This window comes from Colletotrichum tamarilloi (assembly GCF_030869305.1).
Source record: "Colletotrichum tamarilloi strain Tom-12 chromosome Unknown Scaffold_39.1, whole genome shotgun sequence".
NCBI classification, from domain to species: domain Eukaryota; kingdom Fungi; phylum Ascomycota; class Sordariomycetes; order Glomerellales; family Glomerellaceae; genus Colletotrichum; species Colletotrichum tamarilloi.
In genome coordinates, this window is record NW_026849422.1 from 26,360 (window position 1) to 42,200 (window position 15,841).

Below are 15,841 nucleotides of genomic sequence, written 5' to 3' on the forward strand. Positions count from 1 at the left end.
GAACCGCTGGAAAGCAGCAAACACGGCAGGGTTGTTCGTCTTCTCGCCCGCTGGAATTTCCCCTAAAGTCCGGCATCTACCTTACCCCTCCTGTCCGATTCTAGCAGGTATTATGCCGTGGTCCAAATCCCGGTGAATGGCCAACACCACACACGCTGTCACGCCCAGCTTGCGCTTGGATGGTGGGGGAAGCTGCTGCCCCGCTCCAGCATTATCTCATCGCCGTCATCTTGGTCCAGGTGGATTCGGGTTGAGCTTCTGGTTGGCTGCTTGTCTCGCAGTCCCCCGGGATGCTTACAAATGAACGAATGGTGCAATGCATTGGTGAAGGAAAAGGTACTGCGATTGCGGGCAATCAACAATGGAAGTTGTTGCCGTATTCTTGATCCTGCCAGTTTCGTCTTGGGACACGCCGTCGAGAATGAGGTGGAAGAAGGCCGATGCTCGGCCTGCCGTCTCTTGAATATAGGTAGCGCGCGCCAGCGCCACGATTGACATGTCACAAGAAAGCCCTTTCAACTGTGGCTTGAACAGCGGGGAACTCGGCGAATAGCTGCTGCAGAGTCAGCGGCGCCGTCAGCAACGCAGCGCACCTCATTGTCCGAAAGTGCCGGGAGTGGCTTAGATATACCGTAGATATCGGAGCCTCTTCATCATTCGGTCCCGGCCTGTAACTCGCAAGTAATCAGCCACAGTACGGCATCTTGGTCATATTACGGGAGGCAGCCGAGAGTATCCAGAAACTGGTCTCTGTTGATGGCCGACTCGGTACCGTGCCACTACCTTATAGTCAGATTTGGTCGATAGAGTTTGGGTGCCATCGAGAGCTTCAGCCATTATCCATCATGCGCTATATGTTATCATCAACGCTAGCATGGAGCTCTGGCCATATAGCTGGCGGGGTCGTTTCGAGGCATCTCTTGCGGACAACTTCTTTGACATCATGACTGCACCGCGGTGATCATAAAAATGTCGAATACGAAACATTCAAATCTGACAGACCTGAATGATCATCAATCACAATCTGCTCTACGATGCTCCGCCGGTATTGCAGGCGATTATGAACGTCTGTAACATCGTCGAGTGAGTCCGTATAGGTATGTCAACTGTTATCATCCCTGGAACCTGTGGTCAACCTCGGCACATGGCTGGAGCTCTACTATCAGGTATTATTACCCAAAGCGACGTCCGCCTAGCAGCCAGTGCCGGCTGGTTCGGAACCAGCTGCAGTCGTATATGTCGAGCAATGAAGCCAGAGTCCCAAAGACGGGCGAAAGTGACCAGCTGGAACAAACTTGAAGCACAAGGGGTGCCCGCCATGCCTCCTGCATGAGTCTGAAGCATTCGACCAGTCAAGATAGGCAATTCGACGGCTAGGGAATGCTGACGGCTGCGGAGACCAATCCCATGGCGCCGCGCTCTCCAGATGCAGTCAGCCCTACGGATCAGAGCTTACACAGTACGGTCGCTTTTTGTACTTGGTAGTAATGAGTCGAGTAACCCAGCTGTATGGGGGTTCCTTCGCCATGCTGTACTACAGAACGGCTGGCTGGCGTACGATACGAGCACGCAAAGTTGTTGAGAGAGACACTGCTCCAAGTGGCATCTCGTTTCCGACTATGATGGGGCTGCCAACTGAGTGAGACATCCAGGAGATAGGCAGGCCAAGGATACGCGACGCGCGGGTTAGCAGCAACGGCAGCGATCCCGGTGGGACACGTGGTGTGTAATAGTTGACATTCACCTTGCCATGCTTGCGGAAGTATGGTATTGGGCACAAGGGAACTCCAGCAAAACCTCAGTCTGGGGTCTGCGAGGGGGGTTTCAGCAGATCGAATTTCGGACTTCCAAATAGCATATCCCTCCCCAAATGTGTTCGAGCGCATCTCTGTGTGATGGGGAACAGAAAAGTATATCGAGAGACGAGACATAAAAAAGCATTGCGGGTAGGTCGGGCATAACCAGCATTTGCTTTTTTTTTCGTTTCCAAAACGACGACTGATGAAGCTGGATCTCCCGCGGGCCGCGCAACACATTTCCCCCTGTCGGACGTTGTGGGAGAATATACGAGAATGGGGTTCGCTAGCAGATTAATATCCACCCGGCAGGGACCCCGAATTGTAGGAATTTTCCGTGCGGCCAGGTTTTGGACAGGGCCATCCAACCGTCGTGCAGCCCAAGTGTGCGGTTAGTCGAAATACGAGACTGAAAGAAGGAGGTGGTTAATGTAGGGGAGCCGACATGATGGGCCACTACTGGGATCATATGAGTACCTATAAGAGACCTGAGTGATCAGTTACTGAAGCCTTGTGTCTCCAACACCCCGTACTCCGTACTCATCGTCTGTCAGGCAGGTTGTCAGCAGTGGAAACAACAGCAAACGCCAAAAGAATGCGAAACGAGCCTTAACTGGCGAGAAAGTGGTGGTGAGGTGGTAAGGTGGTATTCGGTGGTGAAGAAGGGGTGAATGTCGCAAGGCAGGAAACGAAACAGATCAGCGTCGGCCATTGGCTCGCAGCCCCCGAGTGCTGTTCCAGCTTGTCCATCCTGTTGGTACTCTGTACGGGATACGGAGTAATATTTGGTCAGTCGAAAATCACACGTACTTGAGCCATTTCAGCATTGACTTTGAGACTGGGCCATTGTGTTCATCTGGGACCGGATCGAAAGTAAAGTTGATGGGAAGTTAGACTGAGAACATCAGACGGCGACTAAAACACACGGTCCTCAGTGTCTGAGAGTCGCCCTCACCTTTAATTCTCATCCCCGGTCCTGCCGCCTTCTCCAGTGTCCCTTCCTTCGTCTCTGTTTGAGAGAGAGGTACCTCACTGTGCAGTGCATTCCAAGATATTTGGGAAAGAGCGATGCATAGGTAGGTACCTAGGTAGAAGAAGCCCTGGAAAGAAGTACGGTACGTACAGTAAGGTATTCGTACTCGTACCTTAATTGGACGTATCAGCCAAGTCAGCGGCAGCCCAGCCCAGCCCACACCTCGATGCTCGTGGGAAGCTACTCGTGGACAAAGTACCTTTCCACCACTGATTAGCAGTGGAGGTACCTCTCCCACCCAATTGATCCAGTCCAACGTCCTCGCTCATCTTCCCCATCCTGTCCGTCCCAGTTCATTGTGGTGCGGCCAAGCCAAGACTCTCTCGGCCCAGCTTCAATTTCTTCTTCACCTGGGCCCTTTTCGCAACACATGACGGACGGATTGCTAGGTACCTGGCTTAATTCCTTTTCTGGGCAGTTTGTTCCTGTTGGTGCCTCATATTTTGGTCCCAGCGCCGCGCCCATACCTGCACCCATAACTCCTCACCAGGTACCTTATTACCCTTTTAACTTGACCTTTACCGATCCTGGGCCTCAATTCATTATTAGCGAACACAGAGAGTGATGTATGTTGTCTCTCTTCTTCTGCATACCTCACACTTGAAAGCGACCGACACGAAATCATCGCTCCTCGTCGTCTGACTTGGGAAAAGAGTACAGTCGGCCGGTCGTCAACGGAAATTTCCCACACGGTCGCCCACCCCGCATACTCCCACGGGGTCAGACATCGAGGGAGACGGCAAAAGCGCACACACGACGAACGCGGAACTACGTGCGACTCGACTTCCTGGTCTACGAAGACAGACACAGCGAGAGGGGTTACGAGAGACGGAAAGAAAGGAAGCAAAGACCTCAGAAGGACCAGCACTATCCTGGGAGAGAGCCTCGGACATTCACTTCAGGATTCGCAAGATTACGCTGCCCTGCCTGCACTGCACCACCGCCAGCCGCAGGCCAACCCCGACGATTCTGACCTTGCGATTAGACTCCTGTGACGACTCTCCAGCCCCGTTCTTGTGGCTTGGTTTTCGCTCTCGCCGCCAGGCAGACGCACCGTGTCGCACCGTGCTATTTGTTGCTTCACTGCTTCACCTCTTCCTCGCCATCCAACCCAGTGAACTGACCGAGAGCCCTTCTGACAGCAACCGACCCTTATTCTCGCTGGGCATTTGTATTTGTCTTCAAGGTCGCACCGCTCTTTTCACAACCTGACACCCTTTCGACTGTTCAACGCCCCCGTTTGCCGCGCGACGGTCGCCTTGTGCCTGTCAGTCCTTGGCTACATCAGCCCGACGACCTTCTCCAACTTAACGTCGCCGCACATCACTGCCCAGAGGGTAGCCCGAAAGACGTCAGTCCTACTACCAGGCCCGCCTGCGCCGCACAACAGCACCACCCGCGAGGCTCACCCCGCGACCATCCGGACAAACAACTGTACAACTTACCATCATCCGACAGCATCGCTCAACATACAACAACACTCTCTCTGGCGCATGTATAGACGAACCCGCGAACAACGAAACAACGAACCCGCATCGTATAGCGACCAACTGTCCCATCGAGCTCGCTACAGACAGATGCAATCAAGCACAACCCGGCATTCTGCTTAGGTCGACGACGCAGCAGCTTGCCCCAGGGACAGATTTTCACAACTAGTCACGCCGACGTTGTCCTCGTTCTGCGCGATCGATATGTCTTTCCGCGGCGACGGTCAGCGCCGTTATGGCCATATCCCCCCAGTACAATACCCCACACCCGACCAGTCGCAAGATCAGTCGGCTTACCTCGGGCGGCGGCCGAGTTTCAACAATGGTGATGATGCCGCAATGTTCGATCAGAGCCGGGCGCAAGCTCGTGGCCATCAGCAGTCCGCCTCGAGAGGCGAAGACGAACTCTTTTTGACAAGCCCGACAACGTCAAGCCATTCTGGAGGCCGCCACAGCTACGGCTCGACAAACAATGCGCTTTCCGGTTACCAACACCAGTACCAAGCTTCCTCGCCTCCAACCTCTTCGCACTCCAGCTATAATCCTCAGGCCTTTGCACGGACGCCATCGACGGCATCGACATCTCTCCCATATCACCCCGGTCCCCCGAGCCGATATGGATCCGCCGCTTCGCCGACATCATACACATCTCCAACACAACCTAGCTATCAGCCGGCGGCCTATAACCCGGCTGCCTATGCGAGCACAACAGCTCCCCAGCGTCAACCGACATACTCAGGCTACAACAACTACAGCCAAAGCTACGGTTCCCCGACGGCTCCTCAGTCCTCCCAGGGGTTCGGCCACTCGCCTACCTCCTCATACCAGGGCACTTTCCCCTCCGCGCCATCCGCGACTTCGCCCGCACCAACCTACGACTCGACCTTTTCGCAGTCCTACGGCAACAACTACAACTCCTATCCGACAAACGGTCACAGCTCAGCAGCTTCTTACGCTTCGGACAACTCGCAGACACCCTACCCGATCCAGTCGTCGATGCCCGTCGGCCCAAACTACGCCGATCCCTCTTCCTTTTACAGCAGGTCTGACTCGGCAGCATCCCCGATTCCTTCTCCGCAGATTCAACAGCAGCACTCCCCCGGCTTGCAAAGACACCCTACCAATGCCCCTCTACCCAGCCGGCCGATGGAAGAGCCCACCTGGGACCCGAGCGCCATCACTCCCACAGACGAGGACCAAGCTCAACTACAGGACTCTCTACTTCAAGACATCGAGGCTGAGCTAGGCGGCCGGCACCGCCCCATGCCCATCAACGGACAGTTTTCTGACGACGAGCTTCAAGGACTACGGCGGTATAACTCGGATCTGGCTGCCGCCGGCATGGCACCAACCTCGAGCGCGCCGACGGCCAACAGGGCTCCAATTCCCACTTTCGATTATGATGACGATGATGACGACCCTGAGGGAACTGCCGGGGTGTTGGCGATGCAGCAGGCGGAGCTGGACGACAAGAGATTCAGCAGTGTGCCATTTGCTTTCCCTGAGCCAGTCAACATGAACCCTCTTCCACCACCACCCGAAGAACAGAGCGATGATACCGACTATGGCGGGATGGATTTGGGTGCGCTCGCTGGTGGATATGCTGGCAATCTGGCGTACGGCAGCGAAGTTGTCCCAACACCAGGTCAGGACGGATCAAGGCCACTGCCCAACCCTAACGACTACGATGTTTCTCACGAGGCCTACGAACGGGCTCCTGCTTTCCGGGATGCCGAAGTCGACTACGGCGGCACTGGCGGTCTACAGGCACCATCCGCTCACCGGCTAAGCTTCGATGATGGCGATGAACACGTATCTCTGCACTCGAAGCAGAGCGGCAGCGAGTCGCCGTACAAGGAGGACTATCCCGATCTCTACTACCACCCAGGACTTTCCAACAGACCGCTTCCGGCACTTCCCCCAGGTCCGGGTAGCGATACAAGCTCTCTACTCTCAGTTCACCCGACAACTCGCAGCTACCATTCCCACTCGCTCAGCACCGACTCGCGGACACTGCACGATGGCGGTTCAGACTACTATGGAGGAGGCTCTACCGGACTCAACTCTCCATTCCCAGAGCGATCTATTTCCCTATCGAGCCACAGCCACACGCCTCAAGTACAAGCCCCTGTTCGATCACGGACAGATGCTGCAGAGGAGAGGAGGAAGATGGCCCGCTACCAGACTCAGCAACAACAACTTGCGGCACAACAAGGCCTACCATATGATGGCTACGAGTCGAATACCCCGTCATCAATGACATATGACATGATTACGCTACCTAGCGGCCGTAAGAGAAAGTTTGTGCCATCCAAGCTTACTTCTGGCGATATCAGGAGGTGCTCTGAACCCTGGGCTCTCAGTGGAATCGCTGCGTGGATTCGCGAAATGGCCGATGGCGAACCTGATTTGAAGCAGAAAACTGTCGAAGAGGCATTGCTCAAGCTGTTCACCGAAAAGGTCCCAACCATCAATGTTGCCGATGCCGAGCTTCTCAGCACTCTCGTCTCGCAGCTGATGCTGGACGCTGGAGTTCTCGTCCCAGAGGAGGAGTGGGTCAAGTTTGGAAGCGGTACAATATCCGGAGTCCTTCCTCAATTGACGGGCTATGGCTGCTATGCTCCGAAGTTGCACGACGACGACTCCCAGCCTGGACGCTGCTACTCGCATCATTGCATGAGGACGCTCAGAAAGGCAAACTTGGATGATATGCTCCTCGACGAGGTCAAGCCGGCAGATTGGAATGTGCACTATAAGATCCAAGACGCCGAACTCGCCGAAAAGCCGAAGAAGGAGATTGAGCGTCAGCACGTCCTTCACGAGATCGTCAACAGTGAAGAGTACTTTGTCAACCAGCTCGAGGTTCTGCGCGTACTATACCGAGACCACCTACGGAACTCCCAGCCTCCCATTATCCCACCCAACAAGATCGATAAGTTCCTTCAAGTCGTTTTTGGGAAGGCAGACGCTGTCCAGCTCGTCAACAAGGACAATCTTCTGGCACAGCTCAAGTACCGGCAACAAGAGCAAGGTCCCTGGGTATCCGGATTCTCCGATCTCTTCCGTGAATGGATCCGGAAGGCCAAGGACATCTACATCGACTATGCGTCACAATTCCCGTATGCAGAGTACATGGTGCGGAAAGAGTCTGACCGAAATCTGTTGTTCCGCAATTTCCTCGAGCAGGTCATGCGACACAAGCGCTCCGAACGTTTGGGATGGCAACATTTCCTCAAGACCCCCATTACACGTTTGCAAAGATACTCTTTGCTGCTAGAAACGGTTGAGAAGAAGACACTTCGGGACGATGAGGAAAAGGCCAACTTGGCCAGGGCGATCGCCGAAATCCGCAATGTCACGATGGAATGTGACACGAAGGTTGCCGAGATGCAAAAGAAGGTCGAAATGATGGAGCTCAACTCCATGCTCGTCCTCAGGCCTGGATTCCACTCCGTCCTCAACCTCGACCATCTTGGTAGGGAGCTTATCAAGCAGGGCGATCTGCAAAGAATGGGCTCCAAGGGCGTCAGATGGGTTGACACACATGCCTTGCTATTTGATCACTACTTCATCCTAGCAAAGGTTGTGAGTCCAAAAGACGTCAGAGGCGAGAAGAAATATGACGTGTCAAAGGAGGTGAGTTTTTTTTATTGTATTATTAAGGAAACATTGATGCTGACAGTTGTAGCCCATTCCTATGCCTCTACTATTCCTCGACAGCATGAATGATGACCCCATTTCGAAGCAAAAGGGCATCACTGCTCCTCTGGCCCGCGCTGGCGGCGCAGGTTCAGACCCAAGGTTAAATAGGATTGCTACCAACGGTACTGAGCGTCCAGGACTGGAACATGTCGCAACAAGCTCCTCGGTTGGATCGACTTCAGCAGCCAGACTTACACCGACAATGTCCAATGATCCTGAGGGCAAAATCCTCTATCCTTTCAAGATCAAGCACTTGGGCCACGAGACATACACACTGTATGCTACATCAGCTCAGAGCCGCGCTGAATGGGTCGAGAAGATCATCGAGGCCAAGACACGGCACGCCAAAGCTCTCTTCTCTCAAAATGCGGAACCATTCCGCCTTCGCGTACTGGCAGACAGCGCGTTCGTTTATGATGCGGCTTCAGCTGTCGGCAGGCAACCAGGCGTTCCCATCCGCGGCACCCCTCTCGACCGCGCTGTTCGGGAGATTGAGGAAGTCTATGGACCAGGCAGAGGGCCGGCCCCCGTGTGCAGAGCCCAGGTCAACTGCGCTTGCGGCTTCAACGCATTTGGCAAGTCGATCGTTGCCATCGGAACAGACTATGGCGTGTACATCTCCGATGCCACAAATCCCCGCGGCTGGATGAGGGTAAGTTGAAAAGTCCAAAATTGGCATCGCTGATCGCTAATAAGCCTGCAGAGTGTGCAAACAAATAGGGTGACACAAATAGCTGTCCTCGAGGAGTTTTCCGTCTGTCTCGTTATTGCGGATCGCTCTCTCATCGCTTACCCCCTCGATGTTATCGCCCCAGTATCGAACTTCCCTGCCCCTGCTCACGACAACCCGCGCCGCGCGCCACAAAGGTTAGCAAAGGATGTCGCTTTCTTTGCCACAGCGCGCATGAAGGAGCGCATGTTGGTTTTCTTCAAGCGGAAGGAAGGCATGCACAACACCTTCAAGGTACTCGAACCCGTTTTCCAAAAAGCATCAGAAAAGAGACCTCGCATCTTTGGTGGCCGCAAGGGCTTGGGAGGCAGCACCGACTCCTTCCGCGATTACGACGAATTCTATCTCCCGACGGAATGTTACTCTCTTAATCTCTTCCAGAGTTACATTGCCGTATCAACGGCAAAGGGTTTCGAGTTGCTCACCCTCGACAAGAAGCAGACAATGTCTATCCCGGACCTGAAGCAGCCCGCCATTGCGAATATTGCAAGCAGGATACGGGATCAAAGACCTCTAGGCATGTTTAGGTTGAACGATCAAGAGTTCTTGCTGGCGTACGAGGACTGTGCTGTCTACGTAGACAAGCACGGCGACGTGAGTCGCACTTTGATTATGGAGTACTCGGGCAAGCAGAAGAAGGCTACGAGCGCGACAATGTATGGCCAATACCTTCTTCTCTTCAATGGAGACTATGTCGAGGTGCGTAACGCCGAGAACGGCCGCCTAAGACAAATCATCGCCGGTCGCGACGTTAGGTGCCTCGACTTTGGCGTTAGAGGCCCGACTGGTGGCAATGCCTCTGCATCACAGAACAGTTGGCTCGGCGGACAGACACCAGCAGGAGAGGACTCCAAGGGAACGGTCAAGATCTCAATGAGTCACCCAGAACAACACGGTGTGCAGGTCGTTCTCGAGATGCTTCTCAACAACGGACATATGGAGAAGTAGAGCGATAGACCGGTTCACATCAGACGAGCTGCATCGGGATGCCATGATTTGATGAGAGGAATACTTTACACGTCCCATGATTGGGCTGGCGGTCTATGTCTTCTGGCAGATTTCACACCTTTGGATGGAAAAAGTAGCTCAGAGAGCCATTTGATTCCTGACTGGCAAGGACGAATATGGAAATGATGTTGTGCGCGGACCGCAAGGCGTTTTGGGTCAACAAGAATCATGAGAGGGTTTTTGCGTGCATTGGAAAGGGATGGCGGCGGTGGACAAGGCGGATCATGTTGCTTCCCAGGCCACGGCCGGGGTGTTTTTTTCTCTCTTCCTCTTTTCTCGTTTGATGTTCAAGTAGGGAAACCTTTTTTCCAACTGATATAGCCTCGGGGTGTGTAATGCCCATAGAGGAGGAATTCGACGATTTCCACGGTGGTCTGTCTGTCACTTGTCGATGTGATGATGTCTTGACCCGACCTTGCAGCTCAAATTGCCCCGGATGCTAAGCTTGATAACGCAAGTTGGTGAACACGAACGTGGAATTACCCGCCACCAAAGTTGATCTACCTACAGATGCTCAGAAGCATTTCAATGAACAAACAAAAGAACCTTTCGGTCTTGGCTTTGAGAGACAAGCAACAGAGTACTCGCTTTTTTTGCTTTTATTTTCAATCACCTGCCCTGTCACTTACCTTGGCTTAGGTACTTACCCAGACGGGTAGGTGCAAGTACATGGCTGCGCAGCCGCCGGGGGATGACTTCTTGGCGGCATATAAGTACGTCAGTCGTCAGCATAAGTATCGGGCGTCGCGGGCAGGCAAGGGGGGAGGTTATTGGGAAGGTGAACCTGTCAACCTGGTGCGTGGGAAGCTCGGCTGGGTTTTGTCTTTGCTCGGAGGCTGGACTTGGTGCTTGTTTCTACAAGTCTGTCTGTTAGGGATGGAGAATGGATTGTTTGGTGTTATTCTTGGGCTGGTTCATTCAGGTGATGGAGGTTTACATACAAAGTCGGCACATCTGCCGCTAGAGGGAAAGACGACATTGAATTGGAGAAGACAATAGGTCTATTTAATATTACGACTTTATACGTTTCAAGATACTGTGTCATTTGTGCACTACGACACCACGGACTTTTCAGTCAAAATGAACCCGAGGGGGCAATCAGATCCTCAAAGAGTCAGGAGAGACACTGAGCAGCAGCCTTGGCGTTCAAGTGACGTTCCATTCCCACGCCCGGGTTCCGTAGGGTTTTGGGGCCATTTTGTCGAAGTAAGACTGGTAAGCCCGGGTTCGGCGGCCAAGGGTTCAGATCCTGCTGCAGTGCTATGTGCGAACCGTTGGCGACGTGCATGGTAAACGAGGAGGATTATGTTGGCCGTGCCCGCCGTGCTCGGTGCGGAAGGTCGGGAACACACACGCAGGCGAACTTCCAGAACGCGTGTGTTGGGTTTTCTATGCTGCCCTGCGGCGCAGAGGAGGGTGGGAAGTCGTGTTTCTAGGAAGTATGTATATAAAGATGGATGCTCTTGGAATTCGCGATTGAAGAGGGAGAGCCTGAGCCGTGAGCGCGAAGTAGGAACGAAGTGAGTGAGTGAAGCATCACTCCCATTCTTCATCTCTTACGAGTGGTGAGTATCTATCTAGGAACACAAGACTTGGGTGTAACACCGGAGATGTATCTACTGAACTAACACGACTTGAAGACCAGCCCTACCATCCCAAGCATACATACCAACCCAACACTCATTCTACAATGCGCCCCTCACTCCCCTTAGCCGCAACGACCCTCGCGGGCCTCGCAACCGCAACACCATACCAATGCCCCCCCTTCGGCGCCGTCCTCCCCGCCGCAAAATCACCAAGCACACACCCGTCCGTCCGTGCCGCCGTCGCAGCCTTCATCGCGGCCCTGGAAGCCGAGACGGCGGCCTACAACGCCTCGGCTGTTTCTATCGGCGTCAGCTCGGCCTTTGAGGCGCCGGGCGCGGAGCCCTTGGTGGACTTCCACTTCACGCCGCGGGACCGCGATGCGCAGGGCGCGCAGGTGGTGGATCGGGATACGGTGTACCGGCTCGCGAGCGTGAGTAAGGTGTTTCCCGTGCTGGCGGCGCTGCAGAGGGATGATGTGGTGAGGTGGGATGAGAGTGTGGCGACGTATATTCCCGAGTTGGCGGAGGGGACGGAGGGGAGGAGTAAGGTTGAGTATGTGGATTGGCGGGATGTTAGTGTTGAGGCTGCTGCTGTGCATTATGCTGGTGTTGGAGCTGATAGTGGGTCTACTCGAGAGAAGGGGGAAGAGCTGTTCTCTCTCTCTGTCTCTCTGCCGGCTTTGGGAAGGGTCATGTTGGCTAACTTTGAGTGTAGTGCAGACGGATGGCGCGGCGTATCCCGGTGATTGGGAGTCTCTCGGCTTGCCTCCCGTGTCTGAGGAGGAGAAGCCCAAGTGCGGAGGGTTCCTGGGCGGCCAGGGTTGCACCAGAGAGGGTAAGTGGCTATCTCATACCCGACGATGTTCCCAAGTTTCTGGACACGAGGTCCCCTCAAGAGCCTAACACAACGCGTTAGAATTCCTAGACGCCATGAAGAACCGCCGACCGCCCGTCTACCCAGCCTTCCAAACACCCGTCTACTCGAACCTTGGCACGACTCTCGTAGGCATGGCAGTCGAAGGCGCCACGGGCAAGCCCTTCGAGGAAGTTCTCTTTGAGTCTATCCTGGAACCGGCGGGCATGGGAAACACTACCTACGGTAAACTCCCTACGAGCCTCGAGACAATGTTCATCCCGGCCAACGATACCGAGTGGTTCAACTTCACCCTCGGCGCCCTGGACCCGGCCGGCGGCCTCTTCTCCACCACGGCCGACATGCTCCGCTTCGGCGACGCCGTCCTCCAGAACCGCCTCCTCAGCCCGGCCAAGACGCGGAGGTGGCTCAAGCCGTCCGTCTTCACCTCGGCACCGGGCCAATTCGTCGGCGCGCCGTGGGAGGGGATTCTGTCGGATAACGTCACGGCGGACGGTAGGCTCGTAGAGATGCATACCAAGGGCGGCGACTTGATGCTCTACCACGCCGGTCTGGCGCTGGCCCCGGAGCACGGTATCACCATGTCGATCCTCGTCGCCGGGCCGGAAGTCAGCGCGGCCGCGTTTTCGTACTACACGCTCAAGATGAACGAGTTTTTGCCCCCCCTGATCCGCGCCCTCGACGAGGCGGCGCGGGACGAGGCCAAGGCGCGGATCGCGGGGACGTATGCGGACGAGGCGAGCAATTCCAGCCTGACGATCTCGTTGGACGGCGGATGGGGGCTGTTGTTGGAGGACTGGTACATGAAGGGGTTCGACGTCGTGCCGAATCTGAGCCGGTACGTGTTCCTGGGAGTCAACCTGACAGATTTGCCGCCCGTCACGACGCGGACGGCGAGGTTGTATCCCACGGGGTTGGAGGAGGGGAATGTCACGGCGTGGAGGGCGTTGTTTGACACGTTTACGGCGGAGCAGCGGGATGCGATTGATGACATGTTCTTCTTCCCTAATGCGTCGTGCGTGTCGTGGTTGTCGATGGATCGGACGACGTATAACTATAAGGGGCTTGATCATTTCGAGTTTACGTATGGGGACGATGGGAGGGTTGAGAGTGTGTTGCCGAAGCCGTTTAAGTTGAGCTTGAAGAGGGTTGACTAGCTGTGTTTGGAGGAGTTGAGAAGAGTTATTGATACGCGTATCATGATTGTGTTATCCCTTTGTACATATGCTTTCTAAGCATTTTTGGTGGGCATAGCCGCATGTAACAGCAGAATACCTCCTGGGATATCAAGTTAGATGTTTGAACTGGTACACACAGCTTGAGCCTCTCGTGATTTGAGTATCACAAGTTATCTTTGATGTAGTGTTTTTGTAGGCCGGCCTGTCAACTTGCCCTACGGTCAAGAGGTGATTTCCAATAGAGTCGAGCTTTGTATGGACTAGTAAGGGGCTCGACAGCATCCCGGTATCTGTTTTCCGCATGTTGCTTCTATTTTAAAGTGTAGAATGATAGATTGAGTACCCAATTCCTACCGGCCTTGAGAAAGTCTATGGTTCATGCTCAACCTCGTGGTAAGACGAACTTGTCATAGACTTTTAGAATCCTAGCACTATAAGCTTTAAGGAATGGTGGCGATAAAAGGCATGAAGCCCACGCTTTACACATGGCTACTCTGAATCTGACAGCTACAAGACTTTGTAGCTGCCTCGATGGCTAGGTAACCTTCTTACGCCGTAGGCATTTGAGTTACGACTTTACGCGCTAAAGCCTCTGAAAAGGCTGCTCTGCGATGGATCTACTTCGAGGCCTCACCCCAGTCAACTAATTTTGAGATCAGTTGATGTGGAGCAGTTTCATCGATCTTATAACCCGATCGGTGGTTACCGGCTTCTGAGCGGTCTTGCGTGCGCTGGCCGTTTGTGGTACTTCCTCACAGGATTCGGGACAAGATATCCCCGCTGGACTTGCTCAGGCATCAGGGAGAAAGACAAATCATATCTTCGTTGTGTGCAACGGACTATAGGAATGTGCCGTTCTGAGAAGATTGGTCAAAGTAGCCTGCCTACGTACTAATTAGCGCTGCCCTCCCGCCAGCACTTCTTACTTATTCCTATCAAGAGGTTCTGAATACACTGGTGATGATGAAGAGAGATTGGGGACATGGTCAATCATGGGATTCGTGTCTTTCTCGACAAGACCTCATCGCCGTTCAACGCATACAAATCAGCCCAAACTACATCGCTATTCAGTTCGTCATCGCCGATCAATCCAGAGACGACTAAGAACACGGAGCCTGCTCATTCCCCCCGTCTTCCCCCTACAATAACAGATGATAGTGTTCCTAGACGCAGAGTGCAGCTTCCGAGCTCGCGTCTGGTGACAACCATCGGATCCTCACCGTTCCCTCAGAGATTCGGCGCAACCGGATTGAATACAAGCAGCTCCCCACCCGTTAGCTCACCGTTGGCAACCAACAGTTACATTGCTGTCAACGTAGAACTGAGTTGGGAGGATTGAATATTTTTATACTCGGTACTCTATTTTGCATGCCTCGCCCTCTTCTCTGGCTTGTATGGATCCACTTGGGATGTCTGCTAATTAGATGGGTTACTTTGTGTTATAGAGCGCCAATACATGAACACGAGCAGACGACGACTTTGCCAACCGCCATTATCCAAGCGTGGATGGTGACATGCATTGACAAATGTGAACGGAAACGCGGCACAACCCGCAGGCAAAACCCAAGGGTCCGGCACAGCCTTAGCAAAAGCTTAAGCCGTCATAAGCCCCCCTCGATCATCCACCATCAGTCATCATCAATTGCACAGCAAAACATAACCATCAATATATGATATTCAGCTCAGCCCCCCTTGACGACAGCCGCGAAAACAAATCACCAATCACAACCTGGATACGAAAGATCGTCCCTGCAGGTTCGAAGCCCTGCCTTGCTTTCTGTGCCCCATCACCCCCAGGCTACCACTCCATGCTGAGATCACTGTTCAGCTGGGGGTTTTATTGTTCAATATTCCCTTTCTGCATTCGTATCCTTCTTTGCAATTATCAGCTTGGCAGCTGGGCAAGCGTTCATTACGGAGTATAGATCAGTGACACAGGCAGCAGAATAAGAGATCCATGCTTCAACGGTAATAAGAAGGAGACCAGGGGCGGAGAGTCCAAGAGGACCAAGACTCCAGAGTAGGATCAACCGGGGGATGCTGTGTTGGTTCTAGGCTCCAGCTCTAGGTTCACACGGCAGCGCTAGGGGACTTTTTCTTTCTGATATTCATTTGCCATTTACGTGTAAAATCCCTGACGTCTCTTTGTTGAAACTCCATCGGCCCATCGGGAACCCGTTGAAATTGACATACTCCATCTTCCATACTGCGTAATGTACCTAGACGAACGAAAACCCTTGAGTAAGCTAAGCGATAGCGAAGTTTCCTCCCCCACCGGATAGTTAACGGTGGGCCGGCCGTGGCTGATGTCCGAACCCGAAAAAGATGCAGCAATAAATTAACATTGCTCGTGACGGGTACGATTGAACCGGGGTTTTGGGAAGTGGTCCAAGGGGTTGGAGGGGCGCAAAGAAGGATCTCCAGGCTGCACACACACACACACACGA

The 15,841-nt window shown here is 53.8% G+C and overlaps 2 protein-coding genes across 2 annotated transcripts; both read left to right on the forward strand.

Moving 5' to 3' along the window:
- Window positions 1-4,520: 4,520 nt before the first annotated feature.
- CTAM01_09591 (CNH domain-containing protein) lies at window positions 4,521-9,696 on the forward strand (the record flags this gene model as incomplete). Its single annotated transcript, XM_060525610.1, has 3 exons — window positions 4,521-7,952; window positions 8,005-8,670; window positions 8,722-9,696. 3 exons carry the CDS (start codon window positions 4,521-4,523, stop codon window positions 9,694-9,696), a joined length of 5,073 nt encoding a protein of 1,690 aa, XP_060379679.1.
- Window positions 9,697-11,446: 1,750 nt separating this feature from the next.
- CTAM01_09592 (uncharacterized protein) lies at window positions 11,447-13,373 on the forward strand (the record flags this gene model as incomplete). Its single annotated transcript, XM_060525611.1, has 3 exons — window positions 11,447-11,963; window positions 12,058-12,177; window positions 12,259-13,373. The coding sequence occupies 3 exons, from the start codon at window positions 11,447-11,449 to the stop codon at window positions 13,371-13,373; spliced, it is 1,752 nt and encodes a 583-aa protein (XP_060379680.1).
- Between the last annotated feature and the right edge of the window lie 2,468 nt (window positions 13,374-15,841).